Here is a 25,639-nt window from a genome sequence, read left to right on the forward strand (position 1 = left end):
CAAATAAATGCTCACTCCAAATTAGTGGTATGTTTATTGAAGTTTAATATTGTGTTTGTGATACTGAAGTATTTGCTTTAATCCTAAATAAAAACATAAGTTTTTTTTTTTTTTTTTTTCTGGTTTAAGATGATTTGGATTATCCTTGTACTTTGAGGAGAAGTCTCTAATTTGAAGTCTTTTGAAAACAGTCAGGTCTTTTAACTTGGAAAGACAGGCATCAATCTCCCGTTCCAGTGCTCTCCAAAATCCAACAAAAGTGATTACATCCCCCAAAAAACTTATGGTAGTATCTTATACTATTATCATTTTATAAGCCTAGGGCTCTTAGCTGCAAACAATGAAACTAACTCTAATAAAGCAGAATGAAAGTATTTTAAATATTAGGGAGCTAACAGAATCTCTGGGATGGCTAAAGCATCGAGCTTGGAGGCTACCCAGCCAGTGGCAATGTTCCAGGCTCCACTGTCAAATGGAGACACTAAGACTGCCTTGGATGGGCAGAGATACTATATTATGGATGCTGAACTCTAGGTGCTACCACTAGGACTTCTACCTCCGTCCCCAATGGGTGGAGCCCATCACATGCCTATGCCCTCACTGTAAGGAAATAAAGCTACTATTGTAAATCTTGGGAAGCGCTTGGATTAATTGTTATGCAGTTTTATTGAAGAAAACCCCTAGGGTAAGTAGCCACAACTACTCACTAAATTTAAAAACTGTTAATGAGTTTCTCAAAACAATGTTGAGGTTGTTAACTGGTATACTGTATACCTTGTCTGTTTTCCAAGGACGTCTTTAGGCAGTACCATGTCTGTGCTGGCAAACAACTGAGACTTAATGAGAGAGTATGGAGATACGAATAAATTAGTGTGTATACTCTCTGAGTGCCAAACATATACCAGTGCACAAGAAGGTGAGGTGGACAGCAGGCAGGCATTAGTGACAAGTGAAGATATGCAGAATTTGATTCTCAGCAAATCAATAGACCTCAACCTGGTTGGAAGACTATGGGCACTGAATGGGACCAATAAGGTGGCTAGAGAGGGTTGGAGGTGTACAATGTGCTGCTGTAACATTCTATACCTCTCCAGTCTTGGACTAATCAAATGTTGAATAGTTTGTTTCCTGTAACACTTACAGAGCTATAAGATCTATGAGGACAGGGACAGGGACAGTGCCCATCTCTGTCTGTTCCATAGATGGTATGTAATAGATAGTTTTAAAAATAAGTGACTGATTGAATGAGGGTGAGAATGAAGGCACAGAGGCAGTAGGGGGAGGTGGGCCCCAGAGAATGGTGCCAAGGTCCAGTGGGGTGACTGGGATCAGCTCAGGTCTGACGCTGGCCACCCCACGCTGCTCCTTTCTTTCTAATCTGTTCTCATTCTCCTTGGGAAGGATTGAGGTCTCTGGAAAACAGCCAGACAACTGTTATGGGAACAGCAAGCCCAAATAAAGCTCAAGCATCAGGAGGATCTGAGAGCTGAAAGCAACTTCTGTTCCCCCTCCCTCAGCTGAAGGGGTGGGGAAGGGCTCCCAAAGCCATAACCCCTTGTATGGGATTTAGAAGGCATAAAAAGGCCCCTGGCTGAGAACTTGCTTCTTCATTCTGCATTTGGTGCCAGAACTCTGGATCCTGAACTGGAAGAAAATGTCTATCCAGTAAGTATCTCTGAGAGGCTTTTTAAAATTACCTTAGTGGATTCATGATAAATGTGCTATTTCAAGGGCTCCTGAAGAGAAGGCATTGATTAATAACCTGTTTAGCAAAGATCCTTAATTTTGGTGGGGAAATTTTTTCCTGCTTATGTATTAAAGCAACTATCTAGAATTCAGGTTCTAAGTATGGGGGGTTTGTGTGACTTAGCCCGGGCTTTGGAAGCAGTCTTCAGTATGGGGATTTCAGACAGACTTGAGTTCCACTTCTTGCCCAGTCATTTCCTAGCTGTGTGACTTTGGACAAATTACCTAACTTTTTAAGTCTAGCTTTTCCCATATATAGAAAGGTGTTACATTAGCTTTTACCCCATTATGTTAATATGAAATTTAAAAGAGCTAGTACTATGCAAACTTCTTTTTTATGGTATGTAGAACATAATAATTGTTTAGTAAAAGGTAATTATTGTAATTGAGTCTGGTCAGAGATCCTACTCTTTGAAGTTATAAAATGAAACTGAAGAGGGGTAGTAGAAAATAAACAAAAATATAGAACCTAAATCTCCTGGTCTTACTATGATGAAAAAGTACGGTAGATCTTAGAGACTGGTAGAGAAATGAGAAAGTGGGGAAAACATTATGGTATAATATGAGCAAATAACGAAGGATGAGGTACCAGACCCAAAAAGCTTTCATCTCTCAACCCCTGGGAAGAAGATGAATGAGTCTCTCCTTGAGGCAAGAAAATAAATGATGTAATGAACTGAGCATGTTGATAGGGTGGGAGAATACTGTGCAAAAGCCCCTGTTTAGGAACAAATTTCAGGAAGTGAAGTGATAGCAATAGGATTGATTGATTTGTCTTCCGAAGTAAGGAAAAACTGCAGAGGATAGGATTAAGTCCACTGTGACCACTGACATTAAAAGACAGGCCATTTCTCTTGACATCAGAGCAGTGATCTGGGACCCCCTTCCACACCTGAGTAGTTTTCCCCCACCCCCATCCCCACATGCTCCCCACCCTTCTCCTGGCAAGAGTGAATAGGCTTTGAGCCAGCCCTAGCGTGCCTTTTCTCCTGCAGCTCTGCCGCCTCTATCTCTGCAGACTTTGAGCATCAACATGGGCTTCTTTATTCTTCCACCATTTCAGGGTCGAGCATCCTGCCGGTGGTTACAAAAAACTGTTTGAAACTGTGGAGGAACTGTCCTCGCCGCTCACAGCTCATGTAACAGGTTGGTCTCGCCCACCTTGAAGCCATCCTCTTTTCTGCCCAAGTCTCTCTTCTCTGGCTTCCTATTCCTTCCATTGCTCAATGCAGACTCCCCATGTGGGTCACAGGGAGAGAAATCAGGTGATTTGGGCTTTTTATAGCAATAACTCATTTTCTTTCATTTGCCTTTATTTCTCTAATGTAGAAAAATGCTGCCCAATTGGAATTCCCTAAGGATCAGAATTATACCTTTATCATCTTCAAACTGTCAGTGCCTAGTTCAGTTCCTGACACAGAGTAAATGCCCTATAAATGTCCGTTCCATTGGTGTCTAAACAAATGAAGGCCCAGTGACAAGCACCTGGGAATATTAAAGGGTGGTGGGTTTCATGCCCATTATATTGGAGGAACGTTGGTTTTGGGGGGAGGCAGATGAAGATGCTAACCTAGCTCTGTCATTTCACTGTCTATGAATAATCTAAGTTACTTATAAGTTCCGAGCCTCAATTCCCTTACCTACCAAAACCCAAAATGTACCTCATGGGATGTAGTTAAAATTAAATGAACTAATGTAAATAGAATGATTCACCCAACATCCAAGACAAAAAGATCAATAGACAGTAATTATTACTATCATTATCATTATTAGCTATAGAAAATAATCTATTTGCTTAAAAAAAAAATTCACTGGTAAGAATCAACAAAACACTGTCAAGCACTGTCTTTCTCAAAGGATAAACCTACCTGGGTTTTTAGGGACAAACCTAACTGTCAAAGCTGAGAGGCCTTAAGGACTATCTTGGGTACCCCACATTTTGCAGATGAGGAAACTGAGGTCCAGAGATGACATGTGAGCTAATCTTAGCCTGGAAGTCAGCTCCCTGACATCCAACCCTGTGGACTTCCTGCTACAGCAGTTTGACTTTCATCCAGGCAGTAGCTCACATTTGCAGAGGGATGTAATTCTAGGTTTTAAAGAGCCAGGATTCCTGTTTTTCATTTAAATGTTTTTTTCTATAGACACATCTTTTAAAAATATCTTTATTCCTGCTTTTAACCCAACCTTCCACTTCTCACTCCACTAACATATATCAAGATATTTGAAAACCTTCTTTAAAAAATTGAGATGACAAAAGGCAAATGGATTGGGGTCCGGGAAAATCTATTTTGTGGAGAGTCCCAGTCCTCTCAAGATGCTTCTCCCTCACTCCTTCCAGCCCTTTATCCACACTCTGGGGCATTGCCACATTTCCCACGTGTGGTCTCCTAGTGAAGGAGAGTCAAGTCAGCAGACATTTTCTAAGGGCTGTCCAGCACCAGGACTGGGAATGAAAATCACTGCCAGCTCTATGAAAAGGAAGCTGCCCAATCAGGCTGCTGATATATTCTGCTTTACCAAGGACAAGCCCAAGGCAGGGATAAGAAGCAATGTTCTGTCTCCCCTTCATCACAGGCAGGATCCCCCTCTGGCTCACTGGCAGTCTCCTTCGATGTGGGCCAGGACTCTTTGAAGTTGGATCTGAGCCATTTTACCACCTGTTTGATGGGCAAGCCCTCCTGCACAAGTTTGACTTTAAAGAAGGACACGTCACATACCACAGAAGGTAAAGCAGCACTCAATGTCACTTCTCCTCCCCAGAGTAGGACCTAGGTCCAGCTCTTCCTCCCATGTGAGTTTTAACCTCTGAACCCAGTAGGTAACCTGTATACACACTTTCTTCCTGGGCCAGTGTGTCTGCATGGACACGTGGGAACACTAACACGGAATAAAGGAGAAGCTAAAGACTAGGGCTTTGGGGCCCAACATGCTTGGCTTTAAATCCTGTAATCAACAGACATGACTTGCCTAGGAGGGTAACCTTTGGCAAGACAGTGACCTCCAATTCTTGGTTTTATAATTAGTAAAATGAAAATAATAGAATATAGCTCATACGTTCATTACATGCATTAAATGAGAGCACAATGTCTAGCACACACAAAGCGCTTAGTAATAATAGCTTTTGTGATGCTTGTCATTAGTCTTATTAAATCATTGGCCATCTTGATTCCTTTTTCTTTTTATAAAATTGCAAAGACCACTGGGAAAGGAGGTGGGGGACTACCACAAAGTAGTGAAGGACAAAGCATGTCATAGTGATGTCAGAAAGAGAAGTTTTCTGAAAACAAGAGATTATTGCTAAAAGCCTTGAAATCCTAAATCATCATTCCAGGAAACCCCCGTTAATGAAAGATTAACAACTGCTTTGCCTTCTGCTTTAATGTTCAAGCCTATTGGTGGCTTTGTTAATCACCAGAGATTTCAGGCATTTTGTAAAGACCTGTAAAGAAAAAGTGAAAGGGGACTGGAAGCAGGACAACTTGCATGGTAATAAAAGAGAAACATATGATGTCAAACAGAAATGCAGCCATGAGAGCTTAGGTTGGAGTTCAGATAGAGTTTCCTATACCTTCAACAGACCAGGGTACTCTTTCTTCCCAATAAAAGTGCAAAATCAGATTTTAATTGGCTCTCCACATGAGAAATCAAGGGCAAGGTATCCTATCTACTCTGAGATATGGTTTAGCAAACCTGTCTGGGAAAGAGATGAAATTCAAGAATATTTACTTTTTAAAAGAAAATAAATGTTAAAATTAAAGAAAAACATAAAAGGAACAGAAAAAGACTGAGAGGAATATAATCAGCACACCATGCCTGAATTTCCCCAGTAAGCTTAGGTTGATAGGTGAGAGGTTACAGAGGTGGAGGTCCTATGTGAAATACCCCCAGAGCTGCATGGTATGATACGAAAAGTTCATGTTGTCCAGCGCTGGCCAGCTAGGATTCTAACCCAGCTTGGCCACATATGCCAACCACTTAACTCCTCTGAACCTCGATTTCCTCATCTGTGAGGTTTACAAGAAAGAAAGTTAAACTCATGGGACATTGTATCTGCCCTGCTTGCTCACCCCAAGAAAGTGTGCTAATAAAACTATTCTTCATGTTGTGCATTTATGATTCTGACTTGATGAGGACACTAGCATAACCATTCTAAGCTCCACACGGACCGCACAGCTTGCTCCTTTCTATACCCTTCCTTATGTTTCACTTCCTTCAGGTTCATCCGCACCGATGCTTACGTACGGGCAATGACTGAGAAAAGGATCGTCATAACAGAATTTGGCACCTGTGCTTTCCCAGATCCCTGCAAGAATATATTTTCCAGGTTACTGAACCCAAACTGCATGTTACTCAAGACATTTTACATTAGCCCTTTTTCTCCCATGGCTTGAAAATTACTGGACTGAAAAATCCTTTTGCTTCTACAGGTTTTTTTCCTACTTTCGAGGAGTGGAGGTTACCGACAATGCCCTTGTTAATGTCTACCCAGTGGGGGAAGATTACTACGCCTGCACAGAGACCAACTTTATTACGAAGATTAATCCAGAGACCTTGGAGACAATTAAGCAGGTGGGACACAGTGCTAGGTGATGTTCAGGAATTTAGAATTTGGAACTTAAAATTAATTCAACATAAATTCTTCAGGCTGTGAATGTAAAATTCTGACGTGATGAGGACACACGGAATGACCACTCAAAGCTCCAAATGGATTGCACTGATTGCCTTTGTCTATGACGCTTTCCTGAAATTGGTGCATTTGGTGGAAAGAATATGAGAGCCAGATTAAGTTTCAAATCCTAGCTTTGTCAACAATGACTAGCTATTTGGCACAGGACAAACGTTGTTTCTTCACCTATAAAATTTTAAACCTATGGATTGAAGAAAACTCATATAAAATGCCTAACATAGTCATTCCTTCATGGCACAAATATTTATTGGGGGCTTCCATATTCAGAATTTATGCTAGACTCAAGGGATCGATCAATGAGTAAGATAACATGGTCCCCGCCTTTCATAACTTTTATAAACTAGCATGAACCTGGTAAATACTGAGTGCTCAAAAAATTATATCTACTAATATTGAAAAACATGCTATTTTTGATTCTATGCAAGTATGTTGCACTAATTTTCCCTTTCTTATAGACACTTCTTCTTATTAGAAATAAAGCTATATCTTGAATGAAATGGCATAGAACAAAATTTCAGCAATATTAGGAAGTGACAGATTTTACTGAGAACTCAGGGAATCTCAATGCAGCAGCCCTTAGAACAGATACTCATTTTAAACCAATATTTACTAAGATGCACCTATTTATAAGGCATTGTTTTGTCTTCGAGTGATTTAATGTCTATATGAGAAATTAAATATATAACTGTAATAGGACAAGAAATATGATGAGTCCTTTAAGAAGGAAAATCCTTTGAGAAAGCACAAATGTGAAAGGAATTGCTTTGGAAGTAGCTGGCAATGCAAGGTGGGACAGGTCAAAGAAGGTTTAGAAGGAAAGCCTTTGGGCTGGAAGCTGAAGGAGAGGTATGACTTCAGTGAATTTAGAGAAGGGATATGCTTGATGAAAGGGGTAAGGTGATCAAAGGCATAGAGGTAGAAGGCGTTCATGAAAATGGGAATAATCTCTTTTGACTAGACTTGCAGCATTTCTCAGTGAAGGTACTTACTGTGGCATTAGGCAGGGGTGACTCCTTATCATAGGGACATCCCACACATGGCAGAGGTTTGGCATCCCTGGCCTCATCCACTAAACACCAGTCATGTTTTCAATCATTATGCAAACCCAAAATGCTCCTGACATTTCCGAATCTTCCCTTAGCGGGCAATAACACTCCCAGTAGAGAACTTGTCGCCTAGAGTAGGTAATGTCAAGGGGAATAGTGAGACCCAGGGTAGGCTGAAAATAAAAGCTTGAAAAATTGGCTAAACATTTGGAATATGTTGTTTAGCTAATAGGAAGCTATTGGAAGTTTTTGCTCAAAGAAGTAGTATGAGTAGAGCTATACTTTAAGATTTTATTTGGGAGACCATGTGTGAGCTTTATGGGAAGGCAAAAAAGATACAGTATAGCTAGGAGACCAGTAGGTGAAACTGAAGGCCAGAATCACAAATGCAGTACTGGTAGAAATAGAAGAAAAAAACAGTCTCCACATTGAGTCTCAATAGTACAAACTGATCTATGATTCTCTCCAGACTATTTACTAAGTCTTAGCAGATACTCCCCATTGCTCTTTGTTGTTTATCTGTGTGTGTGTAACCATGTACAAGTGTGTGTGCAGCTCATTTAGAGAAGACCTGAAGCTGAGTTTCTAAGTCATTCATTTAACTTTGATAGGGAATCTGTATTACAATGACATGGTATTTTAATTAGAAACATAGAAGCCATGGTACGGCTCCAGAATAGACTTTATTAGGAGTCAGGTTTCATTTTTATTAGCACTGAACCCTAACTTCACATAAAAATGTAATTTTAAAAATGTGAAAGTTTTGATTGTTTACTATAATTAACCAGTGCCTTTGCCTACAGACTGATACCCTTAAATACAATTTATTCAAGGCAGCAGTAGAAAGTTTTAAAAATATAAATGTAAAAGTATTTATCTAGGGAATCCATAACTTCCCAAATAAAGTCCAAGTGAAGGTCTTTGTGGCTGGTCCACTCTAATTTGTGCCCTTCATGGCAGCCAGGCTAACTGACTAGTAATCCCCAAACAGCACACATTATTTCACAAGTCTATGCATTTACATTAGGATTCCCACTCCCTGGAGCACACTGTCTTCCTACACCGCTTGGCTAACTCTACTTATCTTTTAAATATTAGTTGGAGTTGCGTTTCTCAGAAGAAATCTGCCTAATTCCTCAGTCTGGGCTAGATGGCATTTCTCTACGATGCCATCGCACACTCACAGTGCTTTATTCCAGCTTATTGGTCTAATGCAGTGCTATCCAAAAGAACTTTCTGCAATAATGGAAATGTTCTATAACTGCACCATCCTGGTGTTATTAAGCACTTGAAATGTGGCTAATCTGACTGAGGAACTGAATTTGAAGTTCTATCTAAAAATTAGTGATCTCTATATTGGACAGATGGTCTAGGCTGAAGTTCTTGAAAGCAAGGATTTTCTCTTTCCTGGGCCTTTTTACAGTGCTTGGCACACAGTGAAAGCTCAGAACATTTGATAAATCATTGATTGAATAAATGAATATCTTGCCTATTATTTAAATAAGGGTGCTGAAGTGTCATATGCTTTAAAAAATATCCCCCTAATTAAATAGAAAGAATTTTGGTTAGATAAATAAATATTCCATTAATTATTCATTCAATAAATCTTTACCAAGTAGGTCCCAGGTAGAAATCTAGTGCTGATTTGCCAACATGTTACTCTTTATCCTTAAACAAGACACTTGACCTCTCTGGGACCTCAATTTATCCTTCTGCAAACTGAGAGATTTGTGTTACATATATAGCTCTAAACTTCTTATGAGACATAAAATTGAATTAAATGCTGAATGCTCTTGCCAGAAATGTTTAAACTTAATTCAAAGAGACCCATGGTTCTCCTGAAGTCTACTTAAATTAAGAATTTCTTTACTAGATGAAGCTTGAGGCCCCTTGGAGTTTCAAACTCATATAGTACTATGTGCAAGACACAGAGTGGGTATTTACATAGTACCATACAAAATTGCCATTTTTGTAAATCAACAATTATTGAATATTGGCAATTTTATACAATTACATTTAATACATTAAGAAGAGTATAAAGAAGTCTGAGGACCCAAACATGATCTGAAGCCAACATGCATATGCTAAAAGAAAAGTACTAGCCAGAGTACTGTATGGTATACATCAAAGAAACGGATGTCACAGGTAACTCCAGATTCAGACACATGAGGGGGCAGTATGTGGGAAGAAGAGGGGAACTTGAGGCGAAAGAGGGTCGAATCCAGAGATGGAAAGAAAAAGAAAGTGCAATTAGGGTGAGAGTTTAAGGGGTAGTGGTGGCCTCAGACTAGGGACAAAGGATAATGTAATCTTCCTTTTCTCAATGGGAGGACATTCACTTTACTACTGTAGGTTGATCTTTGCAACTATGTCTCCGTCAATGGAGCCACTGCTCACCCCCACATTGAAAATGATGGAACCGTTTACAACATTGGTAATTGCTTTGGAAAGAATTTTTCAATTGCCTACAACATTGTAAAGATCCCTCCACTGCAAGCAGGTGAGTTTACCAATCTGTCCTCTTCTGAAAACAAGTATCTGTATTGTGAGAAAGTTACTGTATTGTGAGAAAGATCAGAATATCAGAATAGCATTAGGTGGATAGTTAAATTACTCTCAGACTTTAGAAGTATTGCCCTCACCCCTACCCTATAAGGAGCCTAGTGCCCAAGGGCACCACATCAAGCAATGACAAGTTGAAAATATAGAAAGCAAGAGTCCAAATTCTATTCTAGAATGTTAAAAATGTAGTATAATATAAATATATGGATTTGATCATATACAATTTGGATTCAAACCCAGCAAACATTTATTGAGCACTTATTCATGTGCTAGGCAAAATTAAATTAAATAAGCATACATGTGTGCATAATAGCATACGTACATATATGAGTGTACTAAATATGTTCTGCTTAATTCCCAAAACTACAAACAAAACTATTAACTCACAGAAATACTATCGAAAGCTACAGCAAAACTACAGCAAAAAAAGTGTACCCTAGAATTCTCCATTCATTCTCTATTTATTGCCAGGTTCATTGTTAACCACCTTGATGATAGAATTATCTGAATGTCTACAGATTTTTATTTAGTATTACTTAGTACAGTTCTCAAAGTGTAGTCCTTGGACCAAGGCCATCACCTAGGGAACTGTTAGAAATACAAACCTTGAGCCCCGTCCCGGGCAGACTGAATGAGAAATTTTGAGAGTGGAGCCTGCAATCAGTATTTTAAGAAGCTTTTTATGTGATTCTGATGCACACTAAAGTTTGAGGACCATTCATTTACTAGTAAGTAAATTTTAACGTGCATAAGAATTACTGTACAGGGCTATTGACACAAACCCATCTAAACTATAACCTCTGGGCAGCTTAAGCTGTTGCAAAAGGCATTTTGACCATTCTGAGGTTTTCCCCTACTCCCCTGACCTAAAACCACCTCCAGCTATTGCAAGATGTGACTCCACTATACTCTGCTTGCCACAGCCCAATTTGAGTGCACATTTCCAAATCTGCTGCTATTTGGATTTTCCTGGGTGATTTTGCAGCTTCACATGTAATTTCACTAAGAAGAGCCAATGATGGAGAATATGAAAATAACCCCTCTAAAAAAAATCAACGTGTTTCTTTGCCTGTATAAGCTGTTCTAAATGCTTTGTATTAAAAAAAAAATAAGAGGCTGTTCCAAAGCCTTTTAAAACCACTTTATTTCAGACAAGGAAGATCCAATAAGCAAGTCAGAGATCGTTGTACAATTCCCCTGCAGTGACCGATTCAAGCCATCTTACGTTCATAGGTAACTTGAAGGCCTGCTATGAATCTTCAGGAAAACTCAAGTTTAAAGATATGCTTTGCCTACCTTTGATACCAATCCTGATCACAATATTTTTTTGCAGAAAACTAAATTTAAACATAATAAACTTCATGTAGGCACTGTTGATTTTTAACTAAGCATACCGCATATATACAAATTTGTTTGTGGCTTGAGAATCAGCTCTTTTATTCACAAGCCTGTTTGTGTTTCTGAACAGCTTTGGTCTGACTCCCAACTACATCGTTTTTGTGGAGACACCAGTCAAAATTAACCTGTTCAAGTTCCTTTCTTCATGGAGTCTTTGGGGAGCCAACTACATGGATTGCTTTGAGTCCAATGAAACCATGGGGGTAAGTCTTAGATATATTTGTCAAGTTTGTGATTCTGAAGAAGGTGTGTTTAATAACGTACACTTGTTTCCTTTTGAAATGCATCAAAATATTTTTCTCATTTTTTAAGGTTTGGCTTCATATTGCTGACAAAAAAAGGAAAAAGTACCTCAATAATAAATATAGGACTTCTCCCTTCAACCTCTTCCATCACATCAACACCTATGAAGACAATGGGTTTCTGATTGTGGATCTCTGCTGCTGGAAAGGGTAAGAAAGGACACTGGACAAACGCTGCATCTCTCATTGTTCCTGGAAATTAGGAGGCTTTTAAAGAGATGCTACTCTCAATGTGAATCACATCTAAAACAGCCAGAGTTATGCGAGAGTAAAAAAATGTAATTGAAAAAGCAGTAGGGAGTTTAGGTAATCTGAACATCAAAACTATGGTTAATGATTGAAAACTAATCAGGTCCACGAACCCCACCTGAAAACAAAAGGTCTGTAGCCTGAGAAGTGAACTTAAACTTGACAAAATCACTCGGGAACCTTGAACCCCACCCACTCTGGGAAGGGAGAAAAAGGCATGCATTTTTCAGACTAGACAAGTCACTGAAAAGACAGCAGCCCCTAAAGATACAAACAAAATGGTGACAGGAGGCAGAACAGAAAGAATCTCAAGGCTGCTGTTACTAAGTCCATTAAGCAGGTTTCTTTATTTTCACCTGGTGTGGGCAGAGGAAAGGGCTCCTGGCTCAATAGCAGTTTCTGGGTTGTGGAATAAAGAACAGGCAGGCACTTGTGCTTTAAAAGGCATGAATCATCTCTCTAAAATTATTTGTAATTGCCTGTGCTCATGTTTGACTTTGTATTTTTGCAGATTTGAGTTTGTTTATAATTACTTATATTTAGCCAATTTACGTGAGAACTGGGAAGAGGTGAAAAAAAATGCCAGAAAGGCTCCTCAGCCTGAAGTTAGGAGATATGTGCTTCCTTTGAATATTGACAAGGTAACCTGCTTCTCCATAGATTTCAGATTTAACCAGGACGTTTCATCTCTCTCAGGAATTGTCTTCCTGCCTCATGTTTATACATAAAGTCTTGAAATGTGAGAGCTAGAAGGAGCTTTAAAAATAAACTAATTAAACTTCCTTCATTTTACAAATGAAACGAAAGCTCAGAGGAGTAATGTGACTTAGCAAAAGCAACTGCAGCAGAGCCAGGATAAGAACCAGGTTTTTTTATTCTAAATCTGCTGTTCTTGTATTTACAAAATTGTCTTTAACATATACTTTCTCGGTGAATAGTGCAGATCCACTGTTCCTATCATACTTTACCAATAACATAAATACTTTAAATAATTTGAAGTTCTGGAGAGATGAAAACATACCCTTGTGGGGAAACCAGTTCATTATTTTGGTTTTCTATAAATCTTCTGAAAAATATCTCTAGAGGTTAAAAATCATTACTAACAATAGACAGTCATCTCTTTATTTCTACTTTTTTCTCCCTGTATTTAGAGACTGCCTTTTTAGAATAACCAGAGTAACATCTAGAGTTTGCAGTGTGATGGAAACACCAGTCAAAATCAATAAAATTTAATTCTCACATATAGATATGTGAATATATGCTTTCTTTTATATCTATTTTCTCCCTAGTTGCACAAAAGGGATTATTGAAACAGCTACATGGAATGTAAAACTTTGTACCAGAGGCTTAGATATGGTGTAGTAGAAAATGAACTCAATTTAGAACCAAACACCACTGCTCTTAAGCAAGTTTGTGAGCTCTATGAAGAATGAGAAAGGAGGAGGAGGTTGAGGTTGAGTATTACAAACAGGCAATAGGGCTTCTATAAAGGCAAGGAGGAATTAAAAATGCAAGACTTCATCTAGAGATATAAAGTAGTTGCTGAGGTTGGTTTACTTAGGAATGTAGGGGAGATGGGTATTGGGCAGAGAGACTGGAAAGATGGGTTGGAGAAATACTAAGATGGGCTATATAACCCTTCGAGTGTTATATAAATAACAAGGAGCCATTTAAGCATTTTAAGTGTGTGTATTTTAAGGACATGATTAGATCTGTGATTCAGAAATGTCACTCTGGCAGCATCATGGAGGACAGACTGGAAGGCGGGGAGTCTAGAGTAGAGGCTAAAAGCCCTATTACAGGATTAAAGCAATGAGGCAAATAAAAGGTAATAGACACCTGAGTTACTGAGAGGTAAAGATGCAAAGGTGAGAGATATTTAGGCAGTCAAATCGACAGCAGTTGGTGCCTAATTACATATGAGGGGTAAGGGAGAGGAAGGAGTTCAGGATGTCTTTAAGATTTCTACCCTGAGCAGTTGAGTGAATGATGGTATAATTCACTGAACTGAAAACCTAGAAGTAAGAGGAACTAGCTACAGAAAAAAAGAGTAAGTTTGCTTTACACATGTTAACGTGAAAGTACCCACTAGCCATCTTAGCAAAGCATTCCATAGGTGGCTGCTATACATGGATCCAGAGCTCCGAAGAAAGACCATGGAAAGAGATCAGTCTGGGTACCTTCTGGATTTTTGCTTTCTTCTTAGGAAGCATATCACTAACATGTAGTTGAGTGTCCCCAAAATACTTACCAAATGGATGAGTCAGTTAATTTCAGTAAACTCTTATTTTGCTAACAATGCTAAAATTACAATCATCTTTAAATCAGGGAAATAAAGGAGGATCACTTAACTTGAATATTCACATTTCGAAATAAAGGAAAAAGATTTTTCTAACTGTATGGTTATCATTGCCTGAAGAAATATTACCTAATTATAGAATAGGGAACTGTAATAATGATAAAAAGTATCTAACATCATCTCATCCATCTTCTCTTTCTTCCAATAGTTATTGAGTAGCCACTACAACAGGCATCATTCTATTGGTTTCAGTGGATACATAAAGTAATACACTTGTAGTTCTTATGGAGCCCATTACCCAGTGTATCAGAGAGAAAGAAGGCGATTCAGGAACAGCCACGCATGTCAACACAGGAATAGTACTCTCAGGAGGAATCAATTGATTTCTTAATAGCTAGGCAGATAACGGTGTAGTCATACTTATTTGGGGAGATTCATGGAACACAGTTATTTGCAAGTGGCAGTAATATGGCAGGTGGAGATGGGATTGAAGCAGAACAATTGAAGACAAAGAACAGCTTGAGGAAAGACAGAAGTGGAGAGGGAGAAACGCAGAGAGAATTGGCTGCTATCATTGGTTGGAACCTAGGCAAAAGTAGTAGAGTAAATGGGATTAAAAGTTACAAAAGTAGGTTGTAATCTTAGAAGACTTTAAAGCCAGGCTAAGAAATTTGTACTTTATTGAACTGGTAATGGGGAGACAGTGAAGGTTTTAAACAAAAGAAAAGCTGATGATTACTGGTATTGAAATGACAATAAAATATATAAGAATAGAGAGATAAGACTGCTAACGGGGAAAAATCATATTTTAGAATAGGTTTTCCAAAAGAAACCTTCAAAATTTGCTTATTTTTAGAATAAGGAATCTGAGAGCCAGAGAATGCTGAGAAAGAAGACAGCCAAGCACAGTAGCTCCAGAAAACACTCACGTGCAGCAAATGGTAGAAACAAGAGAAGCCAGAAAAAGAAACAAGAGCCACCAGAAAGCCCTAGTTCCCACAAAGAGAGAGTAATGTCACAAAGATGAGGGCGGGCGAGGTTTATACAGGGCCCATTGCTAGAGACAAGTTGAAAGGATGAAGACTAAAAGCCAAGCACTAGATGTAGCGATCTCCAACGGAATACAGTGAGACAAGCAGAAGTCAGGTTTCAGGGCACTTAAGGTAAGCAGTTGAGTATGTGGAAGCAGATACTGAGTCTATACTCTTAAAAGTTTGGCAATGAAGGGCAAAATAGAAGGGCCACAGGTCCCAGCTACTTGGAAGGCTGAGGTAGGAGGATTGCTTGAGCCCAGGAGTTCAAAGTTACAGTGAGTTACATGCCCCTGCAGTCCAGCTTGGGCAACAGAACAAGACCCCGTCTCAACAAACAAACAAACAGAAAGCCTAATTTAACAAGAAAAGTAAGCAAAATAGAACAAAGTAAAAAAATTTAACTTGAAGCCAAATAAATAATATATTAAACATAGATATAGACATTTGTACTTTTTATATGCATGTACCTAAATATGCATACATGTGCACACCCCTCACTTCTTCCCAGCATTATCACTAAGTGCCTCCAGTCCCTTATTTCGCAAAATCTTGCAGAATCTTCTCCTCTATTGGCTCCCACCTCCCATACTTTCCCTATTCTGAAAATCTTCCACTATTTACTTTTAATTCGTAGTCCACTACAAGAAAAATATCCTGTCCTCTTTTCTTAGAAAGTTCCCTTCATCTTCTTTCTTAAATCAAAATCTGGCTGTCTCTCCTAAGGACACTGGTCTCCCCAACAGCAATTTCCAGGGGAAGCAGTTTCTCCTCTGTACAAGGGTACAGCCCTTTCACCACTTGGCCTGGAGTTGGGGTAGGTGTCCTCCCTCTTTGCTGCTTTCAGGCCACTGTTCCCTCTAACTACTCTTAAAATTCCCCAAGCTTTCATCTTATTTTAGCTAATCACACAGCCCAGTGACGTGTATACACATACATATATACACCCCTCATACCATTGACTTTACCAGTACTTAAGAGTATACTCCTTCCATAATCTGTTTCATGTATGACACACTCTGACTTTTTATCTTTCAACATCACTTGCCTGACTGCAATTTCCACCAAGAACTTCGAATCCATTGAACACAATACTTTCTCATGCTCTCTCTCACTCCCTTGAGGATTTACCCTGTCTCCTCACTCAATTTAAACTTTATGGTCAATAATTGCAATCACTTTCTCATGTAGACCTTCATTTCTCCTGCCTCTTTCTTACTTTATCAAAGTCATTTGTCAAAACCACAACCCTGCTTAAATTCAACTCTCCATTCCCTGCATGCTTATACCTCTGAGGCTGAACTAAGTACAGACAACACACAATCATGTTAATTGGTCCAATTTTAGATGCATGACCACAAATCTTTCTGCTGCATTTCCCAGATTCACTTACTCTCTCACTTTGCTAGTTAAATATTCCACACCCTCCTCTCTTCAAACTTTTACCACCTCCCACTTCCTGCCTCCACACTCAGATGCAGCTGATGACTATGTTTTCTTTTTCTGAAACAAATGAAAGAAATCAGAAAGGAACCATAGACTTACCACCACATCTACCCACCCACCAGCATCTGTACTCATATACTGAATTATCTGTCTTCCTATCCAGAGCTGATCTCTTTCATCCTTCTTCACCCCCTCAGGGAAATCACTCTCCCAATTCTCCCCATTTTTCCTAGATCATCACTCTGCTATCATTTTTATCAGGCTCTTACAAAATCCTTCTTTTAACATTTTTGCTTCAACCAGCTACCTCCTCATTCCTCATCTTGATGGAGGGCCTTGATTCCCCTATCTTCCATTTGTACACTCACTCATGTTAAATATTCATGCTTTAATCACTTACATTTTTAGCTTTTTCTTAAACTTGACGTTCTTACCTGCTAGTGCCAGTTCCACATCCGCATTTGGATGCCCAATAGATGTCACAAGTCTAATAGGACAAGACCTGAACTTCTCATCTTCCCCCACCAAAAATTTACTCCACCTGTAGCAGCTCCTGTCTTTGTTGTGACATCAGTCTTTCATTGTTCAGGTCAAACACCTTGGTGTTATGCTTGATGCTTCTCTTACTTTCATGCCTCTTCCTCATCCCATATCCTATTCGACAGGAAATCTTCCTGACTCTGCCTTTCACTTCTTCCACCTCTCACTGACTGCAATGCTACTGGCCGAGTGTTACCCACTGTTTTCTTTCAACTAGACGACTACAAGACAAACTAGTTTCCCTGATTCCACTTTTGCATCCTCCTTACTCACAAGGCTACCCTAAAAATAAATCATAGCATCTCACGCCCATGCTGAAAGCCCTCCAATGGCTTCCCATCACTCACAGAGAAAGAGCCAGTCCTCATAATGACATACAAGGCTCTGTACAATCTGACTCATGACCTCTCCACCCTCCTTTCTCATTCTCTCCCCTTGCTCAGTCAACAGGATCTACACTGGACTCCTTGATGCTCCTCAAACACACTTAGCATCCTCCTCCCTCAACCTCTGCACAATTTGTTCTCTCAGCTTGAATGCTCTTCCCCAGATATCTACATTGCTAATTCTCTCATCTTCTAAGAGATGTGTCTCCACTGTTCAAAGAGACCTGCCCTAACTATCTATCCAAATTTTCACCCACTTACCTGTCACATTTCTGATCTTCTTTCCTCTACTCTGTTTTTTTCTGTCCACATTTGTGGTATGTTATGAAATTTATTAATTACATTTATTGCATATCTCCTTAAACTAGAATGCAGACTTCATGAGTACAGGGACTTTACTCTTCAAAATATCTTGAATGCCAAGAATGGAGTCTAGAACAAAACATAAAATCAAGTATTTGATGAAATTATTAATAGGTAGATATGTGCTTAGAAAAATCTCATCCATTATTTTCATAAAATAATCAGAAAAATCATGTGTGTGTGACAAGAGGTCTTAGGAAACATATGGCCCAGTGGGTTTTTTTTTTTCTTTTTGTCAAAATAACTGTAAGGATTTTTTTTTTTTGAGACGGAGTTTTGCTTTTGTTACACAGGCTGGAGTACAATGGTGCAATCTTGGCTCACCACAACCTCCGCCTCCTGGGTTCAAGCAATTCTTCTGCCTCAGCCTCCTGAGTAGCTGGGATTACAGGCGAGCGCCACCATGCCCAGCTAATTTTTTTGTATTTTTAGTAGAGACAGGGGTTCACCATGTTAACCAGGGTGGTCTCGATCTCTTGACCTCGTGATCCACCTGCCTCAGCCTCCCAAAGTGCTGGGATCACAGGTGTGAGCCACCGCGCCCTACCAGGATTTTTTTCAAGCAAACTCAAAACATATACTAAGTGGGAAAGAGATATACACATTCTTTTACCCCTCAGGCAGTTGAAGTCTTTGTTGTTCTGCAGAAAAACATTATTATTATTATTGGTTTTGAGATTTTTGTTTGGTTTTTGTTTTTTTGTTTTGCAGAGGTCCTCTTTGGACCTCTAAATTTTCTTCAAGGATGGTCTCAGTTTACAGAAGAGAAAATTGATGGCCTAAGAGGTTATGTGACTTTCCCAGTAATACATAGCCAGTGACTGACACAGGCACAGATAACTTGTCCAGTCACATCCCAGGGTCCCTTATCTGTAGCTTCCTGCACTGTTCCATCCTGCATGTTGACCTAAAAAAGAACCTAGGAGCCAAGACTTAGGACGTCTGTATTTCTGGCCGTTTGAATTCTTTCCTGCTCACTGAGGTTTCTGTTATCTTCTCTCCTAGGCTGACACAGGCAAGAATTTAGTCACACTCCCCAATACAACTGCCACTGCAATTCTGTGCAGTGACGAGACGATCTGGCTGGAGCCTGAGGTTCTGTTTTCAGGGCCTCGCCAAGGTGAGATGATCTAGAGAAAACCTCACACGGGGTGAACAAATGTTTTATTCAAAGAGATTACCAGAGTTTTCCTAAGCATGCGTTCTATTTTGCAGCATTTGAGTTTCCTCAAATCAATTACCAGAAGTATTGTGGGAAACCTTACACATATGCATATGGACTTGGCTTGAATCACTTTGTTCCAGATAGGGTAATTAATCCTTCTTACTAATATTACAACAGTGCTTTGAGAATATGCCAGTTAAGTAAAGCATAGTGACTGATTGCTTGATTGATTTTTCTTTCTTACAAGCAGCTCTGTAAGCTGAATGTCAAAACTAAAGAAACTTGGGTTTGGCAAGAGCCTGATTCATATCCATCAGAACCCATCTTTGTTTCTCACCCAGATGCCTTGGAAGAAGATGACGGTAATGAAAGCAATTGATGTGTTTGAACACTCTTCTTACTGCAGTTTTATATGTTAGTTCGTTAGGAAAGGAGTAAGGTTGATTATTCCATAATACTAAAAAATTATTTTTAATACTATAAATAGAACAGCACTGAAGAATTAAACTTATTTGAAAAGAATTTTCATCTTGTGGTCAGGCCTTGTTGATTACCAGTAGAAAAAAATGTGAAAGCACCATTTGGCATCTGGTGGAGCATCAATGTCTGCTCTAGATGAGAGAGACAAGGAAGAAAAAAAAATGGCAACATGAATTTTAGGTTTTTGCTTTTCCAAACCAAGATATACTTCTAAAAAATAATAATTCTAAGAAGGGAAGCAAAGTATTATAGCAGATACAAGAGAATAAGAAGGCAGCTCCGTGACTAGTTTTCATTTGTTCTTTCTATAAGCTAGGGCTAGAAAAAGATTCAGAGCCACAGCAAGCAACTCAAATTCAGCAACTGAAATTTACAAAGCATCAGTGTTAGTTAACTATTTCTCAGCTGGGAGAGGGAGGTAGATTACACTCTATGGGATTAAAATATGGAAAACTACAGAGAAAGCAGAAAAATAATTGTGGAGCCATTTCACACCAAATGATTTTACATATCCAGTCAAAACTGTAAAAGATTTGTTATTTTGTTTGAAGAAGTCAGGTTTGGTATAGATCTTAGAAACCATACATATATCTTATTGCTTTCAAAGACTTTTATACACACTTTTCATTTGATCATCACAGTTTTTACAGTATGTACAGCAGGTACTATATTTTTATGTTACAGATAAGAACAGATCCCTTTATTCAGTAAGTATTTAATGAGCACTTACTATGCTGTAGTCATTGTCATAGGATATTAAGATATAGCAGAGAGCAAGACAGACATGACACTCCCTTCTTGGGGCTTACAGTCTAGGGTACATAAAGAGTTTAAAAGACCTCTTCAGGTGGTAGAAGAGTCAGAAAAAGAAGTCAGGTCATATGGTTTCCAATATTTGTCAATTTATATTTATTTCTATATTATATTATCTTATTTCAGTGACATTTAATCTATAGCTTGGGCTTTCTAAACTCAATATTTTCTTATTTACTTCTGATTAACAGGTGTAGTTCTAAGTGTGGTGGTGAGCCCAGGGGCAGGACAAAAGCCTGCTTATCTCCTGATTCTGAATGCCAAGGATTTGAGTGAAGTTGCCCGGGCTGAAGTGGAGATTAACATCCCTGTCACCTTTCACGGACTGTTCAAAAAATCTTGAGTGTATTCTAGCGAGATTTGTTTTTGGTATCAAAACCATGAAAATTAGCTTCAGGTCTGCAATCAAGTTCTCTTCTGTTTTAGCCTGATATGTCATGGTGTTAACTTGCAGATGCACACAATTTTGCAGTGTTTAACAGAAAGCACTGAGTTGAGCAAGCAATTCCTTTATAAAAAAAAAAAATAAGTACATATTTAGATAATCATACTTCCTCTGTGAGACAGGCCATAACTGAAAAACTCTTAAATATTTAGCAATCAAATAGGAAATGAATGTGAACTTACTAAACTGCTTTTTATTCCCATTATAAGAGCATATTTTAGGTACCTGTCTGCTCCAGTTATATTTTTAACATTTAAAAACCAAAGTCCTCTACACTGGATTTATATTATATGTGGCTTTGCTGAGTCAAGGCAGTATCACGCAATAAGGCTTAATTACTAAATGTCAAACCAAACTTTTTCTCAAGCCAGAGACTATCATCTAAGAGTAATTACAGTAATTATTTTGCATATATGTAACTGCTCAAAGATTATGAAGCTCATGAATATTAACCTTTCCACTTATTACAAGCAATTATTATTATTTCTGATTTTATAATAAGATTGGTGTCTAATCAATTGAGGCCTCTCAACCAAATAACATCTTAGAGATTAAGTTATATATTAAAAGCTTATGTAACATAAAAGCAAGTACATATAGTAGTGACTATATTAAAAAAACATAAGAGGAAATACTTACAAATGCAACATTTACTTAAAATCAGATTGTGAGATAATTTGGGGGGATTCTACTTTATTGCCTCTTTTTGGTTTAAATATATTTAAGCATTGTGCAATCACTTGGGGAAAAATATTAAATTATTAACATTCAGGTATTAATACATTTTAAGTACTTTTTTAAAAAATTCATTTTGTTCTAGAGATTATTTTAAAATAAATATTGACACAAATAATGTTCTATATCTTATTTTTAATATCTGTTTTATGCTCAAAAGCATTACATATCATGACACCTAAGCTGATCAGCATGGTGTTTGATATGGTAAAAATAGCTTGAAGAAACGACTGACCAGGGTACCTGATGTATCCATTTGATCTTTATTTGGATAAGATGCAACTTCATTTTTTAAGTTACAAATACTCAGTATAGCATACTTTTCAAATACCTAAAAATACAAAAAAGTAGAAACTATATAGTAAAATCATACAGATCTCATCTAAGTTCATCTACTATTAAGATTTGGATACTGGTCTTTTTCCTCTTTCCTACTCTTGTAGATTTTTTTATGTAATCATTATTAATTACTAGATAGAACTAACAAAATATCAGAAAAGAAAGAGAATGCCAGGGAGCTGCATGGAATATGTCACTGTAGATAAACCTCAATCCATTGGCTTCTGTCTCCAGGCATGATAAATGAACAGAATTCCACAAAGAAAACTGTTTTTTCATTTTTTAATTTAAAAAATGTAGAAAATTAATTACTGAAAAATAACTGAGTTTTAGGCTTATAGTCTTCAAATAAAAATAAAAAATTTCTACAATTCCACTTCCTACACTTGCCAATCAATCATTCCTTGGCTCCTTCCCATTTATTTTTCATCAAGCAAGTCTCACAGTTCAAGGCGACCATATATCCTCTTGTTGTACAATCATCTTTAGAGATCACCAACTTGTGAAGAAAGGAGAGAGGCAAATTTAAGATAACAGTCCACTAATACCATTTCACCATCATTGGCGTTCTTAATTACAATTATCACTAATATTAAAGCAAAGAGGCTTAGGAGCTGCTTTTCAAGTCCAATATAGTATATAAGCTTTAAAAACTTAAATTAGGATTTCCTCCAAGTTAGCCAAATAGGAACAGCTCTGGAGCGCAGTTCCCAGTGAGAGAGATGCAGAAGGTGAGTGATCTCCGCATTTCCAGCTGAGGTACCAGGTTCATTTCAATGGGATTGGTTGGACAGTGGGTGTAGCCCAAAGAGGGCAAACCCAGGCAGGGCAGGGTGCTGCCTCTCCCAGGAAGCTCAACTGACCAGAGGATCAGGGACTTTTCCCCCTCTGGCACTCCCGTTCAGCTAGTGCAGATAGTGCACTTCTCCCATGCCCTCTGCAACCCACAAACCAGGAGATTCCCACTGGGCTGAAAAGCACTGCAAGTTAATAGCACAGATCTGAGTGGCAGCTCTGGCTGATGCCACAGGTTGTCAGCACAGATCCGGGTGGGCATTTTGACTAGCGCTGAGAGCACCTGCGGGATGGAGCTGCTCCCTCCCCAGAAAGATGGGGAGCTAAAAGCAGGGAGACAGGTAATAGGGCTGGGCTGGTCCCACCCCTACAAAGACCAACAAACGGAAACCCTCTCTCTTGAGAGTTTCACAGCCAACAGATCAGATCAAAGATAGATAAAGCCATGAAGATGGAAAGAAACCAGCACAAAAAGGATGAACTCATCACAGACCAGAATGTCTCTCCTCCTCCAAGGGATTACAACTCCTCACCAGCAAGGGAACAAAACTGGATGGAGAAAGAATTGGATGAGTAACAGAAGCATGCTAATTGGAATAGCCTGCTTAGAGAAGAACATAAACAACTTGATGAAGCTGAAAAACACAGCACGAGAACTTCACAAACCATACATAAGTTACAATAGCCAAAAAGATCAAGCAGAAGAAAGGATATCCGAGATTGAAGACCAACTCAATGAAATAAAACGAGATGGTAAGATTAGAGAAAAAACTGAAAAGAAACTAACAAAGCCTCCGAGAAGATTGGGTTATGTGAAAAGACCTAATCTACGTTTGATAGGTGTACCTGAATGTGACAGGGAGAATGAATCCAAGCTGGAAAACACTTCTCAGGATACTATGCAGGAGAACTTCCCCAAACTAGCAAGGTAGGCCAACATTCAAATCCAGGAAATACAGAGAACACCACAAAGATATTCCTCAAGAAGAGCAACCCCAAGGCACATGATAGTCAGATTCACCAGGGATGTGTATACCATGGCATGTGTATACCTGTGCAACAATCTTGCAAGATCTGCACATGTACCACAGAACTTAAAGTACAAGAAAAAAACGTAAATTATACTAAGAAAGATTTAAGTCATGCAGGAAAGATTAACTTGTCAATTTGCATTGAATAAATTAAGAAATGTGCTTTCTAGGAAACAGCTACCCCTCTGAGGGATTTAGAGAATCATGTCCCATCTATAAAAAAAGAAAATCTGGTCGGGCATGGCGGCTCACGCTGGTAACCCCAGGACTTTGAAGGTCAAGGCAGGCGGATCACCTGAGGTCAGATGTTCAAGACCAGCCCAGGCAACATGGTGAAACCTGGTCTTTACTAAATTTACAAAAAAATTAGCTGGGTGTGGTAGCTGGTGCCTGTAATCTCAGCTACTCTGGAGGCTGAGGCAGGAGAATTGCTTGAACCTGGGAGGCAGAGGTAAAAGGAAGAATAAAAGAAAGGGGAGGAGAGGGGAGGGGAGGGGAGGGAAGGGAAATTCATTTTAAGGAAAATAACTCAATCGAATTAATACAAATTAACCTGTTAATAAGTAGTTATTATTTAAAATAATAAGCTGTTTGAAGTCCATTGTTTCTTACATTTTTGATGCCTTATATTTGCCACAGCCAAGGTAAAAGGATAATAAAAACTTTGACATAATATCATCAAGGGGTAATCAGTAACTGATAACTGCCTCATGGCAGACAATCTAGACAGTCCCTATCATATATCCTGAAGCAGAAAAGACCAACAGACTTCAAAGAGAGTCTATCTTCCAAGAATTCTATGGCAGTATTACTCCATCATCCCACAATCTGGATGAAGAGCTAAATGCAGTACTTTCTTCTGTTCAGCCTAATAGGAAGAGCATCAGTGATTAGAGATTGTAAACACATCCCTAAGGAATACCAAATCTAGTACAATGCAATCTCAATGGGAAAACAATGTCTGAAAAACAACAGAAAAAACCTTATTTATCGAGTGCCTACTATATGCTAAGTATTTTTATTTCTCATACTACATCCGTCATGGTACTATTTTTATCATTTTAAAGATGAGGAAAAAGAGGCCCAGTTACTTTCCTAATGAGCAATAAAAACTACAATTTTGTAGAATTCTGTGAATTTCATATTAGGAACAGATAATAATTGTTAACATACATGCACCTAATAGATTCCTAAAATACATGAAGCAAAAACTGACAGAATGCATGGGAGAAAGAGGTAATTCAACAATAATAGTTGGAGACTACTTAATGCCTTGCTTTCAATATTGGACAGAACAAGTAGGCAGAACATCAACAAGGAAACAGAAACTTTAACACTAAGAACCAAACAGATCTAATAGACATCTATAGAGGAATCCACCTAACAATAGCAGAATAGTCATTTTCGTCAAGCACACATGGAACATTCTCCAGGCTAGACCATATGTTTGGCCATAAAACAAGTCTAAATAAATTTAAAATTATTTCAGACTTAAAATGTTCTCTGTCCACAACTGGGATAAATTAGAAGTCAGTAATGCAAAAAATTTTGGCAAATTTCACAAATATGTGGAAATTAAACTGCACACTCTTGAATATCTAAGAGGTCAAAGAAGAAATCACAAGAGAAATTACAAAATCCTTTATATAAATGAAAACAAAACACAGCATACCAAAACTTATGGAATGCAGCTGATGCAGGACTTACAGTAACATTTATAGCTGCAAGACACATATATTAAAAATATATAGCTTTATTAAAAACAGAAAAAGCATCTC

At 38.5% G+C, this 25,639-nt stretch overlaps 1 protein-coding gene across 2 annotated transcripts; it reads left to right on the top strand.

The window, feature by feature from the left end:
- The first annotated feature begins 1,405 nt into the window (after positions 1 to 1,405).
- On the top strand, positions 1,406 to 21,807 carry RPE65 (retinoid isomerohydrolase RPE65). Of its 2 annotated transcripts, XM_017530764.2 has the most exons (14): positions 1,406 to 1,665; positions 2,810 to 2,892; positions 4,324 to 4,474; positions 5,966 to 6,073; positions 6,177 to 6,318; positions 9,835 to 9,982; positions 11,196 to 11,277; positions 11,513 to 11,645; positions 11,755 to 11,894; positions 12,505 to 12,634; positions 19,064 to 19,178; positions 19,274 to 19,368; positions 19,474 to 19,585; positions 20,708 to 21,807. In XM_017530764.2, the coding sequence occupies exons 1-14, from the start codon at positions 1,655 to 1,657 to the stop codon at positions 20,857 to 20,859; spliced, it is 1,602 nt and encodes a 533-aa protein (XP_017386253.1). In that variant the 5' UTR covers positions 1,406 to 1,654; the 3' UTR covers positions 20,860 to 21,807. The 2 variants fall into 2 exon arrangements, with proteins under 2 accessions (XP_017386253.1, XP_037595817.1); XM_037739889.1 differs by lacking the exon at positions 2,810 to 2,892 and having other exon boundaries at positions 1,485 to 1,665.
- Positions 21,808 to 25,639: the final 3,832 nt, after the last annotated feature.

Source organism: Cebus imitator, unplaced genomic scaffold, assembly GCF_001604975.1.
Source record: "Cebus imitator isolate Cc_AM_T3 unplaced genomic scaffold, Cebus_imitator-1.0 Scaffold3, whole genome shotgun sequence".
NCBI lineage: Eukaryota > Metazoa > Chordata > Mammalia > Primates > Cebidae > Cebus > Cebus imitator.